The sequence below is a fragment of the Felis catus genome, chromosome F1 (genome assembly GCF_018350175.1).
Source record: "Felis catus isolate Fca126 chromosome F1, F.catus_Fca126_mat1.0, whole genome shotgun sequence".
NCBI classification, from domain to species: domain Eukaryota; kingdom Metazoa; phylum Chordata; class Mammalia; order Carnivora; family Felidae; genus Felis; species Felis catus.
Window position 1 is genome coordinate 8,125,069 of NC_058384.1, and position 22,030 is coordinate 8,147,098.

At 40.2% G+C, this 22,030-nt stretch overlaps 1 protein-coding gene across 1 annotated transcript in view; it reads left to right on the plus strand.

Annotated features, from left to right (window-relative positions):
- Positions 1 to 17,341, plus strand: part of FH (fumarate hydratase) — a 30,021-nt gene extending 12,680 nt beyond the window's left edge. The window contains exons 5-10 of the mRNA XM_023247450.2: positions 1,483 to 1,665; positions 4,395 to 4,560; positions 9,579 to 9,782; positions 11,719 to 11,846; positions 13,780 to 13,933; positions 16,968 to 17,341. Of these exons, the coding sequence (XP_023103218.1) occupies positions 1,483 to 1,665; positions 4,395 to 4,560; positions 9,579 to 9,782; positions 11,719 to 11,846; positions 13,780 to 13,933; positions 16,968 to 17,110 (978 nt within the window). The 3' untranslated portion in view covers positions 17,111 to 17,341. The remainder of the gene's footprint in view (positions 1 to 1,482; positions 1,666 to 4,394; positions 4,561 to 9,578; positions 9,783 to 11,718; positions 11,847 to 13,779; positions 13,934 to 16,967) is intronic.
- The last annotated feature ends 4,689 nt before the right edge of the window (positions 17,342 to 22,030 follow it).

Genomic DNA, 22,030 nt, shown 5'->3' on the forward strand with positions numbered 1-22,030 from the left:
TTGCACTTAAGCTTCAGTTGCTAAAGGAAGTAGTATCAAGAAATTTTTGGTCATATGTTAAAATCAACACAGAATTGATATGTAATGTTTAGACTGCAAATATTTTCTTTCTCCTTAAACTTTTGCCCACCAGTGTTAGCATGCAATAGTGGATCTTGCCTATAGCAGTTACAACTGCGGCGTTTTAGTGGTGATTTTCTACTCCTCTCAGTCCTTCTGCATGTATTTATTGAAACTTGTCTGTAAAGATTTGTCCTCTTCTGTCTCCCCCCCACCCTGCCACTTACATATTTATTTAACTGTTGATGTGTATCGACATGAATTCGCGAGTATTTATTTTATTCCTAAGGTCCTAACCCAGTACTGTTACTGATGTTGTTGCTCACATCGTTCCAGCTTTGGAAGCCCTCTGGGTTGGCCCTGTGTCCTTTGGATGTGCCACCATCCTTTTTTTTTCTTTCTTTTTTTTTTTTTTAAAGCAGTTCTTTGCTTTCTTATACCACTAGGTGTTCCATGCTCATCAGTGTTTTTCCCTGTCCTAGCCCCCGTCAGCACCCATTTTTCCAAGGAACTCTCAGAGGATCTTACTGGAAAATATTTAGAACTCAAGATCTGGTGCTAGGTGTTATTTAATACATTTTTAAATGTTAATGGGGAAGTGTTTTCACATAAATTTATTGTATGAAGGATTTTTCAAACTTATTACTTGCAATTAAATATAAACTTTTATATATACTTCAGTCTGAAGTCTGCATGAGAATAATCCAGTATGTATGGTCTGATGGAGGAGTTGGGTAGAGCTACAGGTGAGGCAAGATTGGCTTGTGCTGATAATTGTTCGAGTTTTGGTTTAGGTACTTGAGTGTTTATTATACCATTCACTCTACTTTTGTGAGTGGTTTGATACTTTCCATAGTGAAAAGTTACAATATATCATTTTAAATAACATAATAGTTTAAAAGTATGGGATTTCAGTTGATTACAGAGCGTGGAGTGTGAACTACCTTGTCAGGTCCCAGTTCTGCCAGTTCCTAAATATTTTGGCAAGTCACATATCTTTGAGAGCTTGGCTTCCTATTTTTAAAGTGTTGACCTATCTTATAAGAATTGTCCTCACGTTTAATGAATGAAGAATGTTTGTAAAGGACTGTTTGCACTGTATAACTGTAAGATGTTTTATTATTGCTCTCCTTACATGCAGTTGTTAATTGTACTTCTTTAGGTTTTGTTGTCATTTATTAGCAGATACAACAATAATATATGATAGTAATCTGCATATATAATCCAGTCCTGAGTTGGTTAAACCAGGTTGCTTCTTATTTGACCTCAAGTGACCTCTGACTTGCCACACATAAATGTTATTGAGCACTAAATGCATGAGTTTCGAGTAATCATTTAGCGAGATGTTTAATAGGGATATTCAAGTGTGTTTTTTGTTGCTTCTGATTTAACATTCTGCATTTTTTGTAAATTTTCCAACAGAGTTCGAATGATACCTTTCCCACAGCGATGCACATTGCTGCTGCTGTAGAAGTCCATGAGGTGCTCCTGCCAGGGCTACAGAAGCTGCATGATGCTCTCGAAGCCAAATCCAAAGAGTTTGCCCAGATCATCAAAATTGGGCGCACTCACACCCAGGACGCTGTTCCACTCACTCTTGGGCAGGTATAGGAGTGTGATTGGATTTGATTCAATTTGGGGGTTGCTGCAGATGGCCGACACATTACCCTCCAAATCATACTAGGTCAGAGGTCCAAGTTCATCACAGTTGAGTTCACCGGAACAGATTGCTCTGCATTAACCAGTCAGTAGCTTTATTGACATCCTCTGAGGGAGGAGCACTGAGCCGGTCTGGGGGCAGTCGGGCCTGGTTAAGAGCTTAGCGTTGCTGAGTACAAGCTGTGGGACCTTGGGAAAATTACTTAGCTTTTCTGTGCCGCAGTTTTCTGAGCTTTAAAATGAGGAGAATGCTATCTCTATCATAGCGTCGTTGTGAGGTTCAAATGAACTGGTTCACTAAGTGCTTAGAACCATGGGGACCACAGTAAGAAGCACGTGCAGGTGTTAGCTGCCATCGTCCCCATCTTCACCTTCACCAAGATCAATTATTTTGTCTCCTTTTGTCTCTTACTCTAGATTTGTAGGCTCCATAAAAATTACTTCTAAATTGATGAATCACGGCATAGCTGACTCTGTAAGATTGTATTGGGCCACATGTGAAAGAGGATTACTCTCTTCCCCCAAATACCAGAAGGTACTTTTGTGTTTCTTGATCGGTGCCTTGAAGAATGTCTAATGGCACGCACCGTGAAGGAGATGACGGGAATACGGATAATAGTTTTTGATAGTAAAACCCTCTCATAGTTTAGTTTGGGAGATAGGGCATACGTAAATTTGATACCAAAAGATGGTTATATATACCAAATATCAAGTGATAGAGTTGCAGAAATTGAGGTGAGGTGAGGTGAGAGTGTGCTGCTTGCTTACTTGAAAAGATTCTCACTTGTAGTTTCACTAGGATGAACACTGCAAAAGCTTGATTATTTAGCTTAATCTCATTACAGAAGGAGTGAGGAAAATGAAATGATTCATTGGAATACAGATGCTAGGAGTGAAGCAAGCTCCCTGGCTTCAGCTGCCTCTGAAGGCTTCGTCTGTCTTCTCTTTGCATCGTGGGTTCTTAGCCCTAGGCATGGTTCCCGCGGAGGAACAGTGTGTGTCTGAAGCTGGAGGATCCCCTGGTTTCTAACGTTTTCCTTTCTGTTTGTCCCGTGTGGGAAAACCACCATGCCAAAGTCTGGTTGGGCTGTGCCAGCCTCCTCTGTAAGATCATCAGTCCCCCTGTTACGTCAGAACCGTTTTCTCTTCTACTTTATCCTACCAGAGCATTTACACTTTTATTGGAACTGTCTTTTGAGTTTATGCAGGTTTTCCCCAGTAAAAATAGACTTCTTAAGTGAATCCAGCCAGTGTACGTATTAGTGATCCTGGATCGATGGATCAGGTCTACCTGAAAGGAGTTATATCTCCTAAAATGTTTTCTTTTCAAATAGTAATATATCCTAATACTAATCAAAAGTATTCATGGTTTTTCAGTGTTTTTAGGCAGAAAAAAGACAACTCTACTGTAACCATACATCCTGGCTTGCTCAGCTGAGTTCTGGTTTATGCCTTTTGTCCCTGCATAATTCTTTTTTTTTTTTCTTTTTCAGTATATGAAGTTTATTGTCAAATTGGTTTCCATACAACACCCAGTGCTCATCCCAAAAGGTGCCCTCCTCAATACCCATCGCCCACCCTCCCCTCCCTCCCACCCCCCATCAACCCTCAGTTTGTTCTCAGTTTTTAAGAGTCTCTTATCCTTTGGCTCTCTCCCACTCTAACTTCTTTTTTTTTTTTTTCCTTCCCCTCCCCCATGGGTTTCTGTTAAGTTTCTCAGGATCCACATAAGAGTGAAACCATATGGTATCTGTCTTTCTCTGTATGGCTTATTTCACTTAGCATCACACTCTCCAGTTCCGTCCATGTTGCTACAAAGGGCCATATTTCATTCTTTCTCATTGCCATGTAGTACTCCATTGTGTATATAAACCACAATTTTTTTTTTATCCATTCATCAGTTGATGGATATTTAGGCTCTTTCCATAATTTGGCTATTGTTGAGAGTGCTGCTGTAAACATTGGGGTACACGTGCCCCTATGCATCAGTACTCCTGTATCCCTTGGGTAAATTCCTAGCAGTGTCCCTGCATAATTCTTAAAAGGGGCCTTGCTGTGTTCAGACACAAGAAATTCTGTGGCTACCTTTTTAAAGTGTGTCCTATTTTGAGAACCAGTGTGACATTAAGAGCAGAATTAAATTGCATCCTGAAGCTATAATCTTACTCTAGCCTGTTACCTTCTTGCGCTGCTTGTGCTGTTCAGTGAGTCATTCAGCTTCTTGAGACCTTGTGAAGCACCTTTCTGTTCTCTGTTAGGTTTATAAACTGAAATTGTTCGGAGAAAATGTCTGTGTTTCCATTTGTCATGGGAGAGTTGTCTAGGATACACCAAAAAATAAGAAATCACCTGCAAATAAACCAACAGTTTAATGTACTAAAGTTCTTTTTTAAGCCTGATTTTCCGTGTTGTTTTTCTTTGCTTTCTAGTAAAAGAGGAGATTATAAACAGGCTACATATCATCCTCAGTGGCATCGCCCCACCTTATAGGTTTACAAATCCTCATTCTTTCTTATACTTTGCTCATTATATGAAGTAAAATAGTACAAACACCACTTGGTAGCTCATAACTTAGTAGCTGAAACCTATTTAAAGGAATTCTTGTTTCATGCAGTCAGAGTGACTTGTCAGCCATTAGGAAATTCTATATTCTCACCTTTTCCTTCTGTTTTCAGGAATTTAGCGGTTATGTTCAACAAGTGAAATACGCAATGACGAGAATAAAAGCCGCCATGCCAAGGATCTATGAGCTCGCAGCTGGAGGCACTGCTGTTGGTACTGGTTTAAATACTAGAATTGGCTTTGCAGAGAAGGTGGCTGCAAAAGTGGCTGCACTCACAGGTTAGTGATGATATGAATTGTGACTCATTTTTATTTTGGTCCATATATCTTCTAGGTGTTTCTCCTTTAAATTCTTGTGAATTTAAAGTTAAAAATAATATTTTCCCATCAAGCGTGTGTTTTATATCTATTTTAGAAGTGGTAATGTTAGTCCTTTTGCCTTTTAAAAGTTTCCCACCTATGATTCATACAGTGTGCAATTAAAATCTGTCAGTGCTAGCTTGTTTACTCTCTGGTGGTATCACAATTATTTTCCCTTTAAAGCTGTTTTGAATACCCATTTTATTCTTCTGTTGTTTAATTTTCATTTAAATTTTAGTTCATATACAGTGCAATATTGGTTTCAGGGTTAGAATTCATTGATTCATTACTTACATCCAACACCCGGTGCTCATCACAAGTTCCCTCCTTCGTACCCATCCTCCATCTAGCCCATCCCCCACCCACCTGACTCCCTCAACCCTCAGTTTGTTCTCTGTGAACAAACTCTCCTCTTTTCCCCCCTTCCCGTGTTCATCTGTTTTGTTTCTTAAATTCTACATATGAATGAAATCGTATGGTATTTGTCTTTCTCTGATTGACTTATTTCGTTTAGCATAATGCATTCTAGCTCCATCCACATCATTGCAAATGGCAAGATTCGTTCTTTTTTGATGGTTGAGTAATATTCTGTTGTGTGTAGGCATACACACACACACACACACACACACACACACACACACACATACGTATATATACACCACATCTTTATTTATCCATTCATCATTTGATGGATACTTGGGCTCTCCCCATTGTTTGGCTATTGTTGATAATACTGCTATTAACATTGGGGTGCATGTACCCCTTCAAATCTGTACTTTTGTACCCTTTGCAGAAATACCTAGTAGTGCAATTGCTGGGTTGTAGGCTAGTTCCTTGTTTAGTTTTTTGAGGAACCTACAGAGTGTTCAGAGTGGCTGCTCTAGTTTGCACTCCCACCAACAGTGTAAGAGGGTTCCCCTTTCTCCACATCCTTGTCAACACCTGTTTCCTGAGTTGTTAATTTTAGCCATTCTGACAGGTGTGAGGTGGTATCTCATTGTGGTTTGGATTTGTATTTCCCTGATGATGAGTGATGTTGAGCATGTTTTCATGTATCTGCTACCCATCTGGATGTCTTCTTTGGAAGCGTCTATTCATGTCTTCTGCGCATTTCTTAACTGGGCTATTTATTTTTTGGGTGTTGAGTTTGATAAGTTTATGATAGATTTTAGATACTTTCCCTTTATCTGATATATCATTTGTAAATATCTTCTCCCATTTGGTAGGTTACCTTTGAGTTTTGTTGATTGTTTCCTTCCCTGTGCAGAAGATTTTTATCTTGATGAAGTCACAATAGCTCATGTTTCCTTTTATTTACCTTGCCTCCGGCCACTTGTCTAGTAAGAACTTGCTACATGGAGGACAAAGAGGTTGCTGGCTGTGTTTTCCTCTAGAATTTTGATGGTCTTCTGTCTCACATTTAGGTCTCTCATCCATTTCGAATTTATTTTTGTATGTGGTGTAAGAAAGGGGTCCAGTTTCATTCTTCACATCGCCATTCAGTTTTCCCAACACTTTTGTTGAAGAGACTTTTTTCCATTGAATATTCTTTCCTGCTTTGTCAAAGATTACTTGACCCTATAGTTGTGAGTCCATTTCTGGATTCTCTATTCTGTCCCATTGATCTGAGTGTCTGTTTTTGTGCCAGCACCATACTGTCTTGATCACTACAGCTTTGTAACACAGCTTGAAATCTGGAATCGTGGATGCTGCCAGTTTTGTTTTCCTTTTCCAGAATTGCTTTGGATATTTGGAGTCTTTCGTGGTTCCATACAAATTTTAGGATTGTTTGTTCTAATTCTGTGAAAAATGCCCTTAGTATTTTTGATAGGGATTGTATTAAATGTGTAGATGACTTTGGGTAGTATAGGCATTTTAACAATGATTTTTCTTCAGTCCATGAGCAGGGAATGCTTTTCGATTTCTTTGTGTCCACTTCAGTTTCTTTCATAAGTGTTTCATAGTTTTCGGAATACAGATCTTTTACCTCTTTAGTTAGGTTTATTCCTAGGTATCTTATTGTTTTTGGTGCAATTGCAAATGGGGTCTATTCTTCAATTTCTTTCTCTGCTGCATCATGTTTGGTGTATAGAGATGCAACAGATTTCATGTTGTCTGCAAATAGTGAAAGTTTGACTTCTTCCTTTCCAGTTTGTATGCCCTTTATTACTTTTTGTTGTTTGATTGCTAAAGCTAAGACTTCCCAGCACTATGTTAAGTAGAAATGGTGAGAGTGGACATCCTTGTTTTCTTTCTGATTGTAGGGGAAAGGCTATCAGTTTTTCCTCACTCAGGATGATATTAGCTGTGGGTCTTTTGTAGATGGCCTTTATGATCTTGTGGTATGTTTCATCTTATCCCTACTTTGTTGAGGGTTTTTTCAAGAATTGATGCTGTATTTTGTCAAGTGCTTTTTATGCATCTACTGAAAGTATTCTATGGTTCTTTTCGTAGTGTGGTGTATCACATTGATTGATTTGTGAATATTGAGCCAACCCTGCAGCCCAGGAATAAATCCCACTTGACCATGTGAATAATTCGTTTAATGTACTGTTGAATTCGATTTGCTGGTATTTTATTGAGAATTTTTGCATCTGTGTTCATCAGGGATATTGGCCTATAATTCTCCTTTTTAGTGGGGTCTTTGTTTTTGGAATCAAAGTAATGCTGGCCTCATAGAAGGAGTTTGGAAGTTTTCCTTCCATTTCTATTTTTTGGAACAGTTTGAGAAAAATAGGTATTAACTCTTCTTTAAATGCTGGTAGAATTCCTGTGGGAAGCCATCTGGCCCTGGACTCTTCTTGGTTGAGAGATTTTAAATTACTGATGCAAATTCCTGGCTGGTTATCAGTCTGTTCAGATTTTCTATTTATTCCTGTTTTAGTTTTGGTAGTTTGTAAGTTTCTAGGAATTTGTCCTAGTTTGTCATAAAATTCTTCATAGTATTCTCTTATTTGTATTTCTGTGGTGGTGGTTGTGATCTCTCTTCTTTTATTCAAAATTTTATCAATTTGGGTCCTTTCTCTTTTTGATAAGTCTGGTTGGGGGGTTATTAATTTTATTAATTCTTTCGAAGAACCAGCTCTTAGTTTTGTTGATCTGTTTTTTTTGTGTTTCTATATTGTTTATTTCTGCTCTAATATTTATTCCCTTCTGCTGGCTTCAGGCTTTATTTTCTATTCCTTTTCTGACACCATTATTTGAGACTTTTCTTTTTGAAGTAGACCTGTATTGCAATATACTTCCCTCTTAGGACTGCCTTTGCTGTATCCCAAAAGTTTTAGACTGTCATCTTTTCATTTTCATTTGCTTCCATGCATTTTTTTATTTCCTCTTTAATTTCCTGGTTAACCTATTCATTCTTTAGTAGGGTATTCTTTAACCTCATGTATTTGAGGGTTTTTCAGATTTTTCTTGTGGTTGACTTCAAGTTTCGTAGCATGGTGGTCTGAAGATATGCATGATTTGATCTTGATCTTTTTGTACTTGTTGAGGGCTGATTTGTGATCCAGTATGTGATCTATTCTGGTGAATGTTACATGGGCACTCAAAAAGAATGTATATGCTGCTGCTTTAGGATGAAATGTTCTGAATATATCTGTGAAGGCCATCTGGTCTGTGTGTCATTCAAAGCCATTGTTTCCTGGTTAATTTTCTGCTTAGATCTGTCCATTGTTGTAAGTGGGATGTTAAAGTCCCTTACTGTTATTGTATCATTATCAGTAAGTTTCTTCATGTTTATCATTAATTGATTTATATATTTGGGGCTTCTAAATTGGGGGCATAAATATTTACAGTTGTTAGATCTTGATGGATAGACCACTTAATTATAATACAATGCTCTTCTTCATCTCTTGTTACAGTCGTTTTTATATCTAGTTTGTCTGATATAAGTATGGCTATTCTGGCTTTGTTTTGGTGTCCATTAATATGATAGATGGTTCTCCACTCCCTCACTTTCAGTGCAGGTGTCTTTAGGTCAATAGTAGTGAGTCTCTCGTAGGCTGCATATAGATGGATCTTGTTTTTTTAATCCATTCTGATACCCTGTGTCTTTTGATTGGAGCATTTAGTCTGTTTACATTCAGAGAGATTATTGAAAGATATGAATTTAGTGCCATTGTGTTACCTGAGCTGGTGTTTGTAGTGATGTTCTTTTATCCTTTTTAGTCTTTGTTACTTGTAGTCTTTTTTTCCTCCATTTAGAGCCCCCCTTAAAATTTCTTGTAGGGCTCATTTAGTGGTCATGAACTCTGCTAATTTTTGTCTGTCTGGAAAACTCTACTTCTCCTATTCTGAATGACAGCCGTGCTGGATAAAGAATTCTTGGCTGCATATTTTTCTCATTCAGCATGTTAAATATATCCTGCCACTCCTTTCTGGCCTGCCAAGTTTCTGTGGATAGGTCTGCTGCGAACCTGATCTGTCCTCCCTTGTAGATTAAGGACTTTTTTTCCCTTGCTACATTCAGGATTCTTTCCTTATCTGTTTCCCCCACAGTAGCGGACTCCAAGAGTTCAGGTTTTTCGCTCCGCTGTGGTAGCCTGTGTAAGCAGGGCTCCCTCTTTGCTGCCGTATCCATAGTTCTATCTCCCTCGCACCTCCTACTTTCCAAAAGGTGGTTGCTTTTGTACTTGTAGACTTGCAGTTTTTATTCTCTCAGACCCCGGATTGATTTCTCGGGTGTTCAGAATGATTTGATAATTATCATGCTGTGTTTGTGGGACAAGACAAGCTTAGGGTCCTGCCATCTTAACTCTGAATACCCATTTTCAAAGCCGGCAAAATCAATGGATGGTTGAGAGACATTTATTTCAATGGTAAATATGTTTATTCTGTTTTTGCTTTTCATATCCTGGAACTTTCTATTTATCTTGCTGAAATTAGAAAACTATTTAATTTTAGACGATAACTCATAGGCTTATTTTTTTCTTCAGGGTTGCCTTTTGTCACAGCTGCAAATAAATTTGAAGCTCTGGCTGCTCATGATGCTTTGGTTGAACTCAGTGGAGCCATGAATACTACCGCCTGCAGTCTGATGAAGATAGCAAACGATATTCGTTTTCTGGGTTCTGGTCCTCGCTCAGGTCTGGGAGAGCTGATCTTGCCTGAAAATGAGCCAGGAAGTAGTATCATGCCAGGTAATGACTAGCTGGTAAAGATTAGTGCTGGAACTTGACAGGGACCCAGGCGTTCTCATGAACAGAGCATGTCTCCTTGTGTTAAGCGTGATCCCAAACATAGATAGAGACGTGTGTGGCACAGTTATTTCAGAATATCTTTGTGGGCCACCTTTGATCAGAATTGGGGAACATCACCCAACATTATAGGAAAAGAGAATTTTAATAGCATGTATGTGGATTCCTACATTAGAGAAGAGAGGAATCTCTCTTTCACAATCCAAAGCCAGAAGAATTCTGAAACCAGCTGTGAAAGTGGTCAGCCTGGGTTGAATAAAAATGAATTATTCCAGTTGCCTGTTATTTCATTTTCTGCTTGGGGTTTTGGCCTGTTCAGTAAGGGAAGTGACACAGGCTTTGGATGTCTGGATTCTAGGAAGCCATTTGACAGATTCATGTGACATTCACTGAATCCTGAGGGGAAGTGTTGGTAGCTCTGTTAGACGAATGTAGTGGGTGAACAGTGACACTTAAGTGACAGTAAGGAGGTGACTTCAGACTGGAGGCATGTCTCAGTAGCAGGCCGCAGGTCTCTGCCACTTCACCACTTCCCTGGTGACTGAGGGTGAAAGCAGAGAATACGTGTGGGTCACACGAGCAGGTAAGGAAACAGCAGTACGCCAGAATCGAGGCCTCTGTGTGTTGGGCTAAAACTGACAAGGTGACTTCTAATAGTGAAGAAGAAAGACCTGAGTGTTGATTCTTTTAAATCTACACATGTGTACAGAATGAGAAGAGATCTGATTTTAAAATAATTCACGTTCAAAAATGACTTCAGTTTAGGTGATGGCAAATGCAAGGTGATTGCCTAGAAAAGAGAAACCCAGATCCACAGATGAGGAAATAACCTTCCCAGTGTGTTGCCTTGTACTGGTCGGCAGAACCTGGTATGTCAGGTTCACACCTGAGCTCGTCAGAGGGGTGCTCCCAGGGTACTGGGACTCTGGGGACTCAAGACGAATAGGAACATTCCAGTGTAACGTCCACTTCCTCTGAGCAGTCTCCCAAGTGTCAGCGAGGTGCTAAGAGTTCCCATAGCAGCCTGCTTCTCTGTATTTACCCCTCAGGTCCTGTAGCTGCCTGCTGTCTCTGCTTGGCCTCCCAAGTTCTGCAGCGCAGGGGCTGCGCCTTTCTCACCCACTGTTGCATGTTCAGTGCCTGGCTTCGTAACTATGTCCATGATGAATGGAAGCCGAGAAGATGGGGTGGGCTGGACTCAATGTGCGATTGCCCAACTCCTCACACATTAGCTGTTGAACCATTCACGGTCTGTGGCAACCTGTCCTTCCTTATTTGGTTGGTTTGCTTCATTGCATCAGCACTGATGGTTGGACACTTGCTTTCTTATATGTCTTGCTTTATTTAATGAAGTCAGATTTCCTTCTTTTCTTGATAATTTGACATAATACCTAATCTTGAAGCCACGAGCATGTTTTTTTTTTTTAATATGAAATTTATTGTTAAATTGGTTTCCATACAACACCCAGTGCTCATCCCAACAGGTGCCCTCCTCAATACCCATCACCCGCCCTCCCCTCCCTCCCACCCCCCATCAACCCTCGGTTTATTTTCAGTTTTTAAGAGTCTCTTATGGTTTGGCTCCCTCCCTAACTTTTTTTTTCTCTTCCTCTCCCCCATGGTCTTCTGTTAACTCTCTCAGGATCCACATAAGAGTGAAAACATATGGTATCTGTCTTTCTCTATATGACTTATTTTCACTTAGCATAACACTCTCCAGTTCCTTCCACGTTGCTACAAAAGGCCATATTTCATTCTTTCTCATTGCCACGCAGTATTCCATTGTGTATATAACTTGCACTGTTGGTAGGAATGCAAACTGGTGCAGCCGCTCACGAGCTTGTTTGATGTGAGTCTTTCCTTGGTGGCTTTCTTGAAGGCAAGGTGAACCCTACGCAGTGTGAAGCGCTCACCATGGTTGCAGCCCAGGTCATGGGGAATCACGTCGCCGTTACCGTTGGAGGCAGCAATGGACATTTTGAGTTGAATGTTTTCAAGCCAATGATGGTAAGCTTTAAATCTGATTTTTAATTTTTTTTTTTTTGACTGAAATCTAAGTGTATTGTTTTTTCTTTCATAGAAGTCTTTGGAGGTTCCACATTAGGTACTGGGATGATAGAAGTAGCAATTGGAAGTCAAGCATATGTTAATGTTAGCAGATTAAGCCTGGAAGGAAGCCTAGGGGAAGTGTGGATAGCCCTATTAGAAGACTTTTAGTTCAAGTAATTTGATGACTTTTAGGTGACTTTTAACTCAAGTAATTTGATGGTTTGCTTTATTTAATAGGAAGAAAATGTGGAAATAGGGTGTGGGTTTCTTCCTTATCCCTCACCAGTGAGGATGCCAGTGGCTAGAAAGAAGCCAGGTCTCCTCAGGCTGTCCCTCAACTGTCTCCTCCTCATGCTGCTGCTTTATTTTTCTCTCAAGTTCAGTCTTTTAGAGGAATAACCCACATTCACTTTCAGGCAGATTCATTACTTCTGGCTTCCCCCGCCCCACTTGTGCTTGAACTGTTCCCCTGGTCATTTGGAACTCCCGCAAGCCCATAGACTTGCTGACCTCTGAGCTTGGCCATGACTCCCTTCTGCTTGGCGTCCTCAGCACCCTCCTCCCATGCCCTTCTGTCCCTCTCTGGCTTTCCTTCATCTGTTTTCCCTCTTCCACAGACCTCGAAAACATTCGTGTGTCTAAAAATCGTTCTTTTACTTCATCTTCATGAAGATGGAATGAGGTGACATCATCTTTCATCCATTTTCCTCTGCTTCGGATAACAGGGCTGTCGTCACGTGGAGTCTGTTACTAGTGTAAAGTGTTATATCTAAAATATATTAAGGGCTCATTTCCAGTTTGTATCTGGTATAAAGTCTGGTTTTAATTTGATAAGAACATGCAAATGACAAATATTCAGAATATTCATTCAGTGTATTTGTCAAATCTAGATCAGGCACTGTACTGAGTACCAGTGGTAGAATAATAAGGAAGACAAGGTATTTATTTGTCCTCAAGGCCTGTACGTTCTTGTGAGAAATAAAAGGCCAAAGCAGAACTCGCACATGTAAGCTTTTGCTTTCCTGTTGGATTCCAAACAATACGAGCTGCCTGGCAAATAGAGGTGTGCAACAAATGTCTTGCTAATCTTTTTATGTTAAAACACAAAAATCTATTTTTTTGTCTTTAATAGAAAATACATCAGGGTAGTCAAATTTGCCTTACATTAAAGTCATTAGTATCAAATTTAACCATGAGGTTCTGTGCCTTCTAGTAGAATCCATTGTTGGGAGTATAGTTTTCAGATCCTGATGTTTTAGAACAAAAGAGAGTAGGATGCGACTATAGCTTTATACATATTAGAAATGTTACCAAAAAGGAAAAACATGCTAAAACTAAAAAACTAACTGATTTTACGTTGGTTTTAAAATAATGTGTGAAAGGTTATTTTAAAGTTCCTGAGGAATATTTGTTTTGTTAAGCATAAAAAATGTGATCAGTGAGACCTGGGAAGTCCTCACTTCATTCACTGCTTCCAACAGGCTGAACATTCTAACATTTGCATCTTTGCTTCTCTTCCGGAGGATTCTTTTTCCATCTCTGGTTGTTTGAGTCCCCTCCATCAAATGGGACTTCACCAGTTCCTACAACTGGAATTAATTTCTCTTTCTCTGTGCTAACATTTCATACCCATGTTTTATCACACTACAGGGTCTCTTGTGTTTCAGTTTATTTGTATTTATGGCTTTTATGTTTTTTAGATTTCAGTGTCCTCAAATGTTCCATGGATATAGTGCTTTACAAGTTGTAGGAGTGCTGTTTATCAAATTACGTATTCATTTATGAGCCAGCAAATAATATATGCTAGTGAACAAAAAACGTTAGGGTTAATAAGCCTCTCTCTTCTGTGTCTCTCCCTCCCTCCTCCTCCCTTGTTCTACTCCCCTCATAGATTAAAAATGTGTTACACTCAGCCAGGCTGCTGGGGGACGCGTGCGTTTCCTTCACAGAAAACTGCGTTGTGGGAATCCAGGCCAACACAGAGAGAATAAACAAGCTGATGAACGAATCTCTAATGTTGGTGACAGCACTTAATCCTCATATAGGTAAGGTTTAAGGAATAATAATGTCATTTTGAATACAAAATTTACAAGCTAAATATTTTTAAGAGATTATTGGATCAGGGTGGACAGCAAATTCCTTTTGGGCATTGGTTCAGTAAAATCTCATAAAATATTTGAAATTGCATTGAAAGACACTGTTTATATATTAGTATGCTGTCTGTTAGGTTTCATTTTATTTGAAATGTGGTAAACTCAGAAGTTCAAACTTCCATGAATCTTAATGGAATTGAGATGCTTAATGCTCTGTGCAGCGCCTGGGCCCTCACTTGGTAACGTCACTAGGTGGCACTGGCTGATTAGCAGTGTGGGATGAACTCATTTTTCTGCCTTCTCTAGAGGCCCTACTACACTTTGATTTTCTTGTTTTATTCAATTCAGAAGTGGAAAGCTACCAATAAGAACAAAAGAAAAAGGACTAAGTATTCATTGCTTGTAGGGAAAGGGGGGGAAATGCAAATATTTTATCTAAAACTGTGACTCTTATATTGCAAGCCTTTTCTAGAATTGCAAATATTTTATTATGTATTCAAATATACCGACTTGGTTTGCAGACTGACCACAGTGATCCTCACCAAAGATACTCGTCTGACTTGTAGGTCTTGACACATTCATTGCATTACATTATGGTGTCTTAAAAGCCTTTTCCCATCTTCTGCTAAGCTGAGGTTGTTAACATATTGTTTGATTTTCTGTTTTAAAACCGGTTCTGATGTAGTCATGATATGTTTGCTGTTTAAAATATTCTTCTATATGGGGCCCCTGGGTAGCTCAGTTGGTTGAGAGCCCGACTTTGGCTCCGGTCATGATCTCACAGTTCGTGGGTTCAAGCCCTGAATGGGGCTCTGTGTGACAGCTCAGAGCCTGGAGCCTGCTTCCGATTCCGTGTCTCCCTCTCTCTCTGCCCCTCCCCTGCTTGTGCTCTGTCTGTCTCTCTCTCAAAAATAAAAATTAAAAAAAAATTCTTCTATAATGCTGAACTTCCAAGGCAGATTTTCTACTATTGGCCTCACATCAACATATAATTTCAGTTTTGTAAAGTAAGAACTCATTTGACTGCTTCAGGTAACTCTGAGCCCAATGTGATATATCCTATTATTTGATGTAGTGTTGAGATTGGTAATATTTTGATCCTTTAAAAGTTATTGTACATGGGCCACCTGGGTGGCTCGGTTAAGTGCCCAACTCTTGATATCAGCTCAGGTCATGATCCCAGGGTCATTGGATCGAACCCCACATTGGGCTGTGCGCTGAGCATGGGGCCTGCTTGGGATCCTCACGCTCTCTCGCTCTCTCTCATAATAAATAAATAAACATTAAAAAAATCGTTGTACATTAGCATTCAGCCCGAGAGCTACACAGGGGATCCCAGAGGCTTATGTGAGAAATGTTCTCTCACATCTGTACTTCAGAACCTGTTGCCAAAACACTGAAGCTAGAGGTGCTCTTAAAGCTGGACGATTGGTTAGTCTTTTTTGGAATCCGTGTTCTGTGAGGTAAAGGCCGTGCGAGGATAAACCACACCTTGCTGGTGCAGCGTGAGCCTTGGAGCTGCATGTCCTGGGTTGTCTGTGTGCTTATTATGTGGTGGGCTGGGTGGGAACAGGGTTTTGTAGGACTTGAAGAGAAGAACTGAATGGTTAGCATAAGGCTTAGACACGAATGTCATCAAAATAAATGTACACAGTTCCTATATTGACCCTGAACATTTGATGAACATTCTTCCTCAAAGTTCCTCTAATCAGTAAGCACCCTGTTCAGTATGTTTAGTATTTACAAATTCAGTTGAGTGAAAAAATGGCTCCTTAATTAGTCCATAGATGGTTATTGGTTACATGCCAGCTTCACAATAGTGTTGCCTCAGGAAGCTTTGTTCCTTTGACCATAGTCCTCTGATCTGGGGGTATTTGGGGTTTTTTCCTCCTTCATTGGTTTCATTTTTGTTTTTTTCTGTTTTTTCTTGTTTTGCTTTCTGACCTTTTTTAAAAATTGTGTTAAGTGCAGACAGCTTGAAAAGCTGCCCTGCCCCTTTGTTCATTCCAGAAGCAAATGATTGAAGCAGACAACGTACCTGGGTCTTAGTACATGATTCCATCTGTGCTGAAACTTCCCCACTGCGTCCTTGTGGCCCCTGGGAAGAGGTCAGGGTACCAGGCACTGCCCGTAGAGAAGCACGTAGAGAAGTGCTGTTGGAAGCAGCTGGCAGGTGCATCCCTCCCCAAGGCCCTCGTTCCCCTGCCTCCCACTGAGAGCCAGTCCCTGCAGCTCCCGCACAGGGTGCTGTTTGCTGTGGCACAGCAGCAGTTAGCTGGTTATGCTTTGGTGCAGAGATCGCTTCTGGTGAAGCGTGTTAGAAGCAACACATATTTCTACTACTGAGATGTTTTTTCATGTCTTGGTGCTATATTTTCTTTTTCTTCCCCCTGCAAAAATACCTGAGTTATTCTTTGGTATAATATTGAGATTGGTAATAATGTTTTGATCATTTAAAAATTATTGTACATTATGGGTGCCTGGGTGGCTCAGTTGGCTAAGTGTCTGACTCTTGATTTCAGCTCAGGTCATGATCTCATGGTTTGTGGGTTTGAGCCCCGTGTCAGGCTCTGTGCTGGTAGTGCAGAGCCTGCTTAGGAGTCTCTCTTTCTCTCTGCTCCTCCCCCACTCACATACTCTCTGTCTCGAAATTAATAAACTTAAATAAAAAATGAAACTTTTATACACTAGAATTCAGCCAGAGAGCTACACAGGGGAACCCAAAATCTATTGACATTGGCAACTACAATTAGTAACAAATCTGTTGTCCAAAGTGAGGTATGGTGAAGTCTATATTAAGAAAAGTAAAGGTTTTATCCTGTATCAAACATAACTCTGAAGATGATCACTGTTAAATATTTTTAAGATTGAAAATGTTATTTTGGATGTCAGTAGCCTCAGTATCAAGTAAATAATGATTATCTTTTGCTTTAGAAAACCAAATTTCACTACTAACTCCTACATTGCCTGTGTTATTTTTCTTCAGGGTATGACAAGGCAGCCAAGATTGCTAAGACAGCACACAAAAATGGATCAACCTTAAAGGCAACTGCCATTGAGCTTGGCTATCTCACAGCAGAGCAGTTTGATGAGTGGGTAAAACCTAAGGACATGCTGGGTCCAAAGTGATTTAAATGAATTTATAATAAAAAAAATTATGTTCTATAAAATAAAAAAAAAAATGAAAAAGACTCCCTATATTTCTTAAGCAAAAATGGATGAATGTGAAAGGAAACCGCTCCTGAACTTGACTGTCTCTAGCAGAGCTCTTTGATCGGTGTGTAAAACCCTGGGATGTGCTTGGGTCCAAAGTGAATTTGAAAAGGGTAAAATGAAATAATTAAATTGTATGAAGTCAAACAGACTCATTTTTTCTTTTATGTTAATTGTCGTTGAATCTCATTTTTGTGACTGTGTTTATTCATATATTTTATAAAAGTTCCGTATCAATTTTTAAAGAGTTTTAATTTTTTTAGCTGGTGTTTTCAATTCCCCTGTAGTGAAAAGGTACTTGTTATCTGATTCCTAATGATATACTTAGACATCTCTTATTTTCCTGTGATTTGGGGGCATAAGGTAACCAAGCACTGGGCCTACTATGTGGGGATGTCAGTGTCTGTGTGTACGTATGCGCATGTGCATATATATGTGTGTCTATTAGGAAGTAGGACAGGTTAAAAAAAACTGGGCACATGTATTCCGTGTGCTGATTACACACACACACCTGGCCTTAGTTGAATTACCACAGAAAGGCTGCAGACTATGGGTCAGGAATTCTAGGATGTGGATTAGAAAGGACCAGGGTACAGGCCTGAACTTGGGAAGTGAGGAGGGTGTGGGGAAAGTGAGTCTGCCCCCTGGTGTCTGCGCACCACTGCCGGGACTTCTCAGCAGGAATTTGCTCGAAACAACCACGGGGGATTTCGAACAAGCAGTTCTAGGGAGATCCAGGCCAGATTGATCCAGGTTTAGCTTCTAAACCTGAAGCTAAAGGTGCTATTTAACTCAATCAACCTCCATTGTGGAGGGAGCTAACAGTTTGTTTTGTTCTTTCTTGCACTTTCTCTCATGATAAATGACAGGGTTGTGGAGAGACAGTCCCACTGGTTAAAGTATCTCGCATCTCCTCTATCAACTGTGTTTTTTACTTACCCCTGATATTTATTCCTGGAAAATTGGCCATCAGCACCCACTCTCCGTAGTATTTAGATGGCATTGTAGATAGCATGTAAAATTGTAATTAAAACTTCTAGAAACATTGTGATGAAAGGTGAGATTATGTTCTTCTAACTAATCTCTTAAACTTGAGTGGACACTTTTTTTTTTTTAGGTGTAAAAAGGATTTCAAAGCTGTTTAAAAAAAATTTTTAATGTTTATTTTTGAGACAGCGCGAGCAGGGGAGGGGCTGAGAGAGAGGGAGACACAGAATCTGAAGCAGGCTCCAGGCTCTGACATGTCAGCACAGAGCCAGACGCGGGGCTCAAACTCGCAAACCACAAGATCATGACCTGAGCCGAAGTTGGATGCCCAGCCAACTGAGACACCCAGGCACCCCTCAAAGCTTTTTTCATGCAACTGTGGAACCTATAGGGTCTACTTTTCAGCCCATCAGTGACTGTTTCTGCCAGTGTTCTTCACATGGGGATGGTGTGGTGTTTGTGCAGTTTGCTTTAAAACAAAGTGCCCATTCTCTTTGTTTTGTTGGGAAAAAAAAAAAGATTTTTATTGGAAAACATAAAATCAAATTGCTTAGCGGTGCCTGAAAGCCAACAACCGAATGGGCAACCGATCTGTAGTTGTGGAACTTCGTGATGTTGGATGTTCTTTCTTAGGCGTCTTCCATCTAGATAGGCTGTTGTTTAAGGGCTCAACTAGAGACATAACCAGTTACATAATAAGGACAGTAGTGGATTGAGTTCCTAGTCTCAGTCTATGTACACCTGTCTACCAGATCCTGAATGACATGTTATAAATCGTCATGTCCTGATGACTTAAGTCGTCACTGAATCTTGTGAGCTGACTGCCTTCTTTGATGTTTGTGAAGGAAAGAAAACTGCTTTCTGATGTAATCCTAAGTAAGGCTTTTAGAGTTCCCTGGTGAAGGGTTGTACTGAAAGTCAACTTCAGTGTTTTTACACTGGGGACTTTTGTCTTCCATGGGACATTCAGCAATATCTAGAGACCTTTTTGGTTCTGATGACTGGAGACGGGGTGCTACTGGCCAGAGATGGAGTGGGTGGAGGCCAGAGATGCTGCCGAACATCCTATAAGGCACAGGGCAGGCCCCTACAACAAAGGATTTTTCAGCCCAAGATGTCAATAGTGTTGAGACTGAAAAACTCAAATCCGAAAAGTATTCTCTTTGGAGGTGCTCACCATTCAGGTAGGCTTCACTACTTCCTGGTGTATGTATGGTGTCCTGGAGTTGTGGAGACTTGATGAATTGAAACTGTGAGCTCATGTCTTCCATGTGAGCGTGAGCAGGAAAGTGTTCGTGAAACATGAAGTCAAGCACAGGTGCTCCTGCCTGCAGTGACCTGCTCCCAGCAACATGTCCAAAGGTTTGTACTGGATAAACCTGACGAGGGGCAAGGACTGACAAACGCGGTGGGTAAATGTGTTTAAAATGGACACAAAACCAATCCATGGATTGTGCACATGTGATTGTGAAGAAGCCTGTAGAATGACGAAGGGCTATCTTGAGAAACTAATTTCAGGAGAAGAAAGTCAAGGGATTCATGATCCACCTGGAACTACCACCAATTTGACCCACAGAAGCATTAGGGAAATTCATAGTCACAGGGTAAATTTAAATTTGCTCACTTAATAAACTAATTTGGTTGACAGAAAAAAAAATCTATGTTCAGAAAAATTTGGTAGAATATTTCATACTCAAACATTTTAAAGACCATGTTCTTGACTATGGCTTTTCTTACATGTCTTCATTTGTCCTTTTGCTTTATAGCTATGACAGCAAGAAATCTGGAAGAGACAAATTTAATACATGTTTTGAAAGATATAAGCTTAAAACTGGCAACCTAGAATGAATTTAGTGGTAGGGATTAAGAGGTACAAACTTCCAAGTATAAATAAGTTATGGGAGTGCAATGTACAGCACAGGGAATATAGTCAGCAATATTTTAATAGCTTTCTATGGTGACAGATGGCAACCAGACTTGTGTGGAGCATTTTGTAATACATGAAAACGTTTAATCATTATGTACACCTGAAACCAACAGGATATTGCATGTCAATTATACTTTGATAATTCTTTAAACTTTGGAAGAAAAGCTCCTAATTGCATATTGCGTCATAAAAAGAGGTTTTTAAATAGCAAGTTTATTAAATTTACATTCAGTAACTGGCATTTGAGCGACTGATCTCAAGCTGCTCCCACCTGCGGTTTGGGTGAGGAGAAAGAAGCTGCCGATTCTTGTCTGCCATTTGTGATGTCGAGAGGCAGAGCATATGCAACACTGTCACGCCAGACAGCTGAGGCCACTGTGTTGGTATCTTCTGATCATCCCGGAGACCTCTGCCAACACTGCACCCACCCTGCACTTCAGGGTTTTCTCCCAGACTGGAGACGGGTCCCCAGCTACAGATCAGTTTGCTAAGATGAGCACCAAAAAGCTCACAGGTGGATACCAAACGTATCCACCCGTGAGCCTCTGGAATGAGAAGTCTCTGGGATTGAAGGGTAGGAGAGAATGAAGGTTTCCTAATGCAAACACTACACTCTGATGAGCCTCCTCTTTAAGAATCTGTGGTCAAGGGGCACCTGGGTGGCTCAGTCAGTTGAGCATCTGACTTCGGTCATGATCTCATGCTTCGTGAGTTTGAACCCCATATCAGGCTGTGCACTGACAGTGCAGAGCGTGCTTGAGATTCTCTCTCTCCCCCTCTCTCTGCCCCTTCCCTGCTTGCTCTTTTTCTCTCTCTCTCTCTCTCAAAATAAATAAACAAACTTAAAAAAAAAGGAATGATTTGTAAAAACTAAATAAGGAATCCGTGGTCAAGAATATTCATTTTGCCTCAGTCCGATGAGAAAGGAATTCTCACTTCTTGATGAGAGCTGCATGTTTTCTTCAGCAACTCAGGGCTATTCATCACATCAGATGTTCAAGCAGAGGTGAAATGCGAAGCTGTATGGAGAATGGCCGAGCAAGACACACAAGGAAAATGAGAGGTAACCACTGACGGAGACAGATGTGGGCATGGAGGTTAATCGAGTGGCTCATACTCTAGGCACTTGGAGGAGGAGGAGGAGAAAGCAGGTAGATCCAGTGGAGTTCAGTTCCACCTCTGCTCCCTCCTAGGGGGCTTTCTGGTCACAACTCAAGACCTGTAGACCCATCACCTTATCCTTACAATGGAGCTATTGATACATATTCATACTTATATCCCTAGGCTCATGTGAGTATATAAAGTACCCAGCACAATGCCTGCCCCAGTTAGCTTCTCCGTTTCATTCCTTGAAGACAATGGGCACAATTGCCAAATACTGAACTGATTTTTAAAAGGATGAGACTGGGGTGAGATCAGAGTTGGCCATTTTTCCCCTCAAGAGTGTCCAGCTGTGTAATTTATCAACCAAGCTGGAACACTTTGTAGAATTAAAGGAGGCCATCAAATAATTAAAATTATACAATTTTTGAAATGTTTATGAACCAATTATTTTTATCATATTGGTGGGCCTACAAATAGTGCTACTCAAAAGCTAATCTCAAAAATAGAATTCTCTCCAAAGTAATAAACAACACATATGTATGTGTATGTACATTAAAAAGCAAAATTTTAAACAATTCTGATTTTCTGAACATTAAAAATAGAAGCAAAAACTCTTGGTACCTATTCGTAGAATTTGGTCAGTTCCTTGTTTTTTTTTTTTTTTTCTAAAGTTTATTTATTTTGAGAGAGAAAGAGAGTGTTAGCAGGGGAGGGGCAGAGAGAGGGAGAGAGAATCCCAAGCATGTTCCAAGCTGTCAGTGCAGAGCCCGGCGTGGGTGTCATGTCCACAGCTCGTGTCGTCAGACTCATGTGGCGGG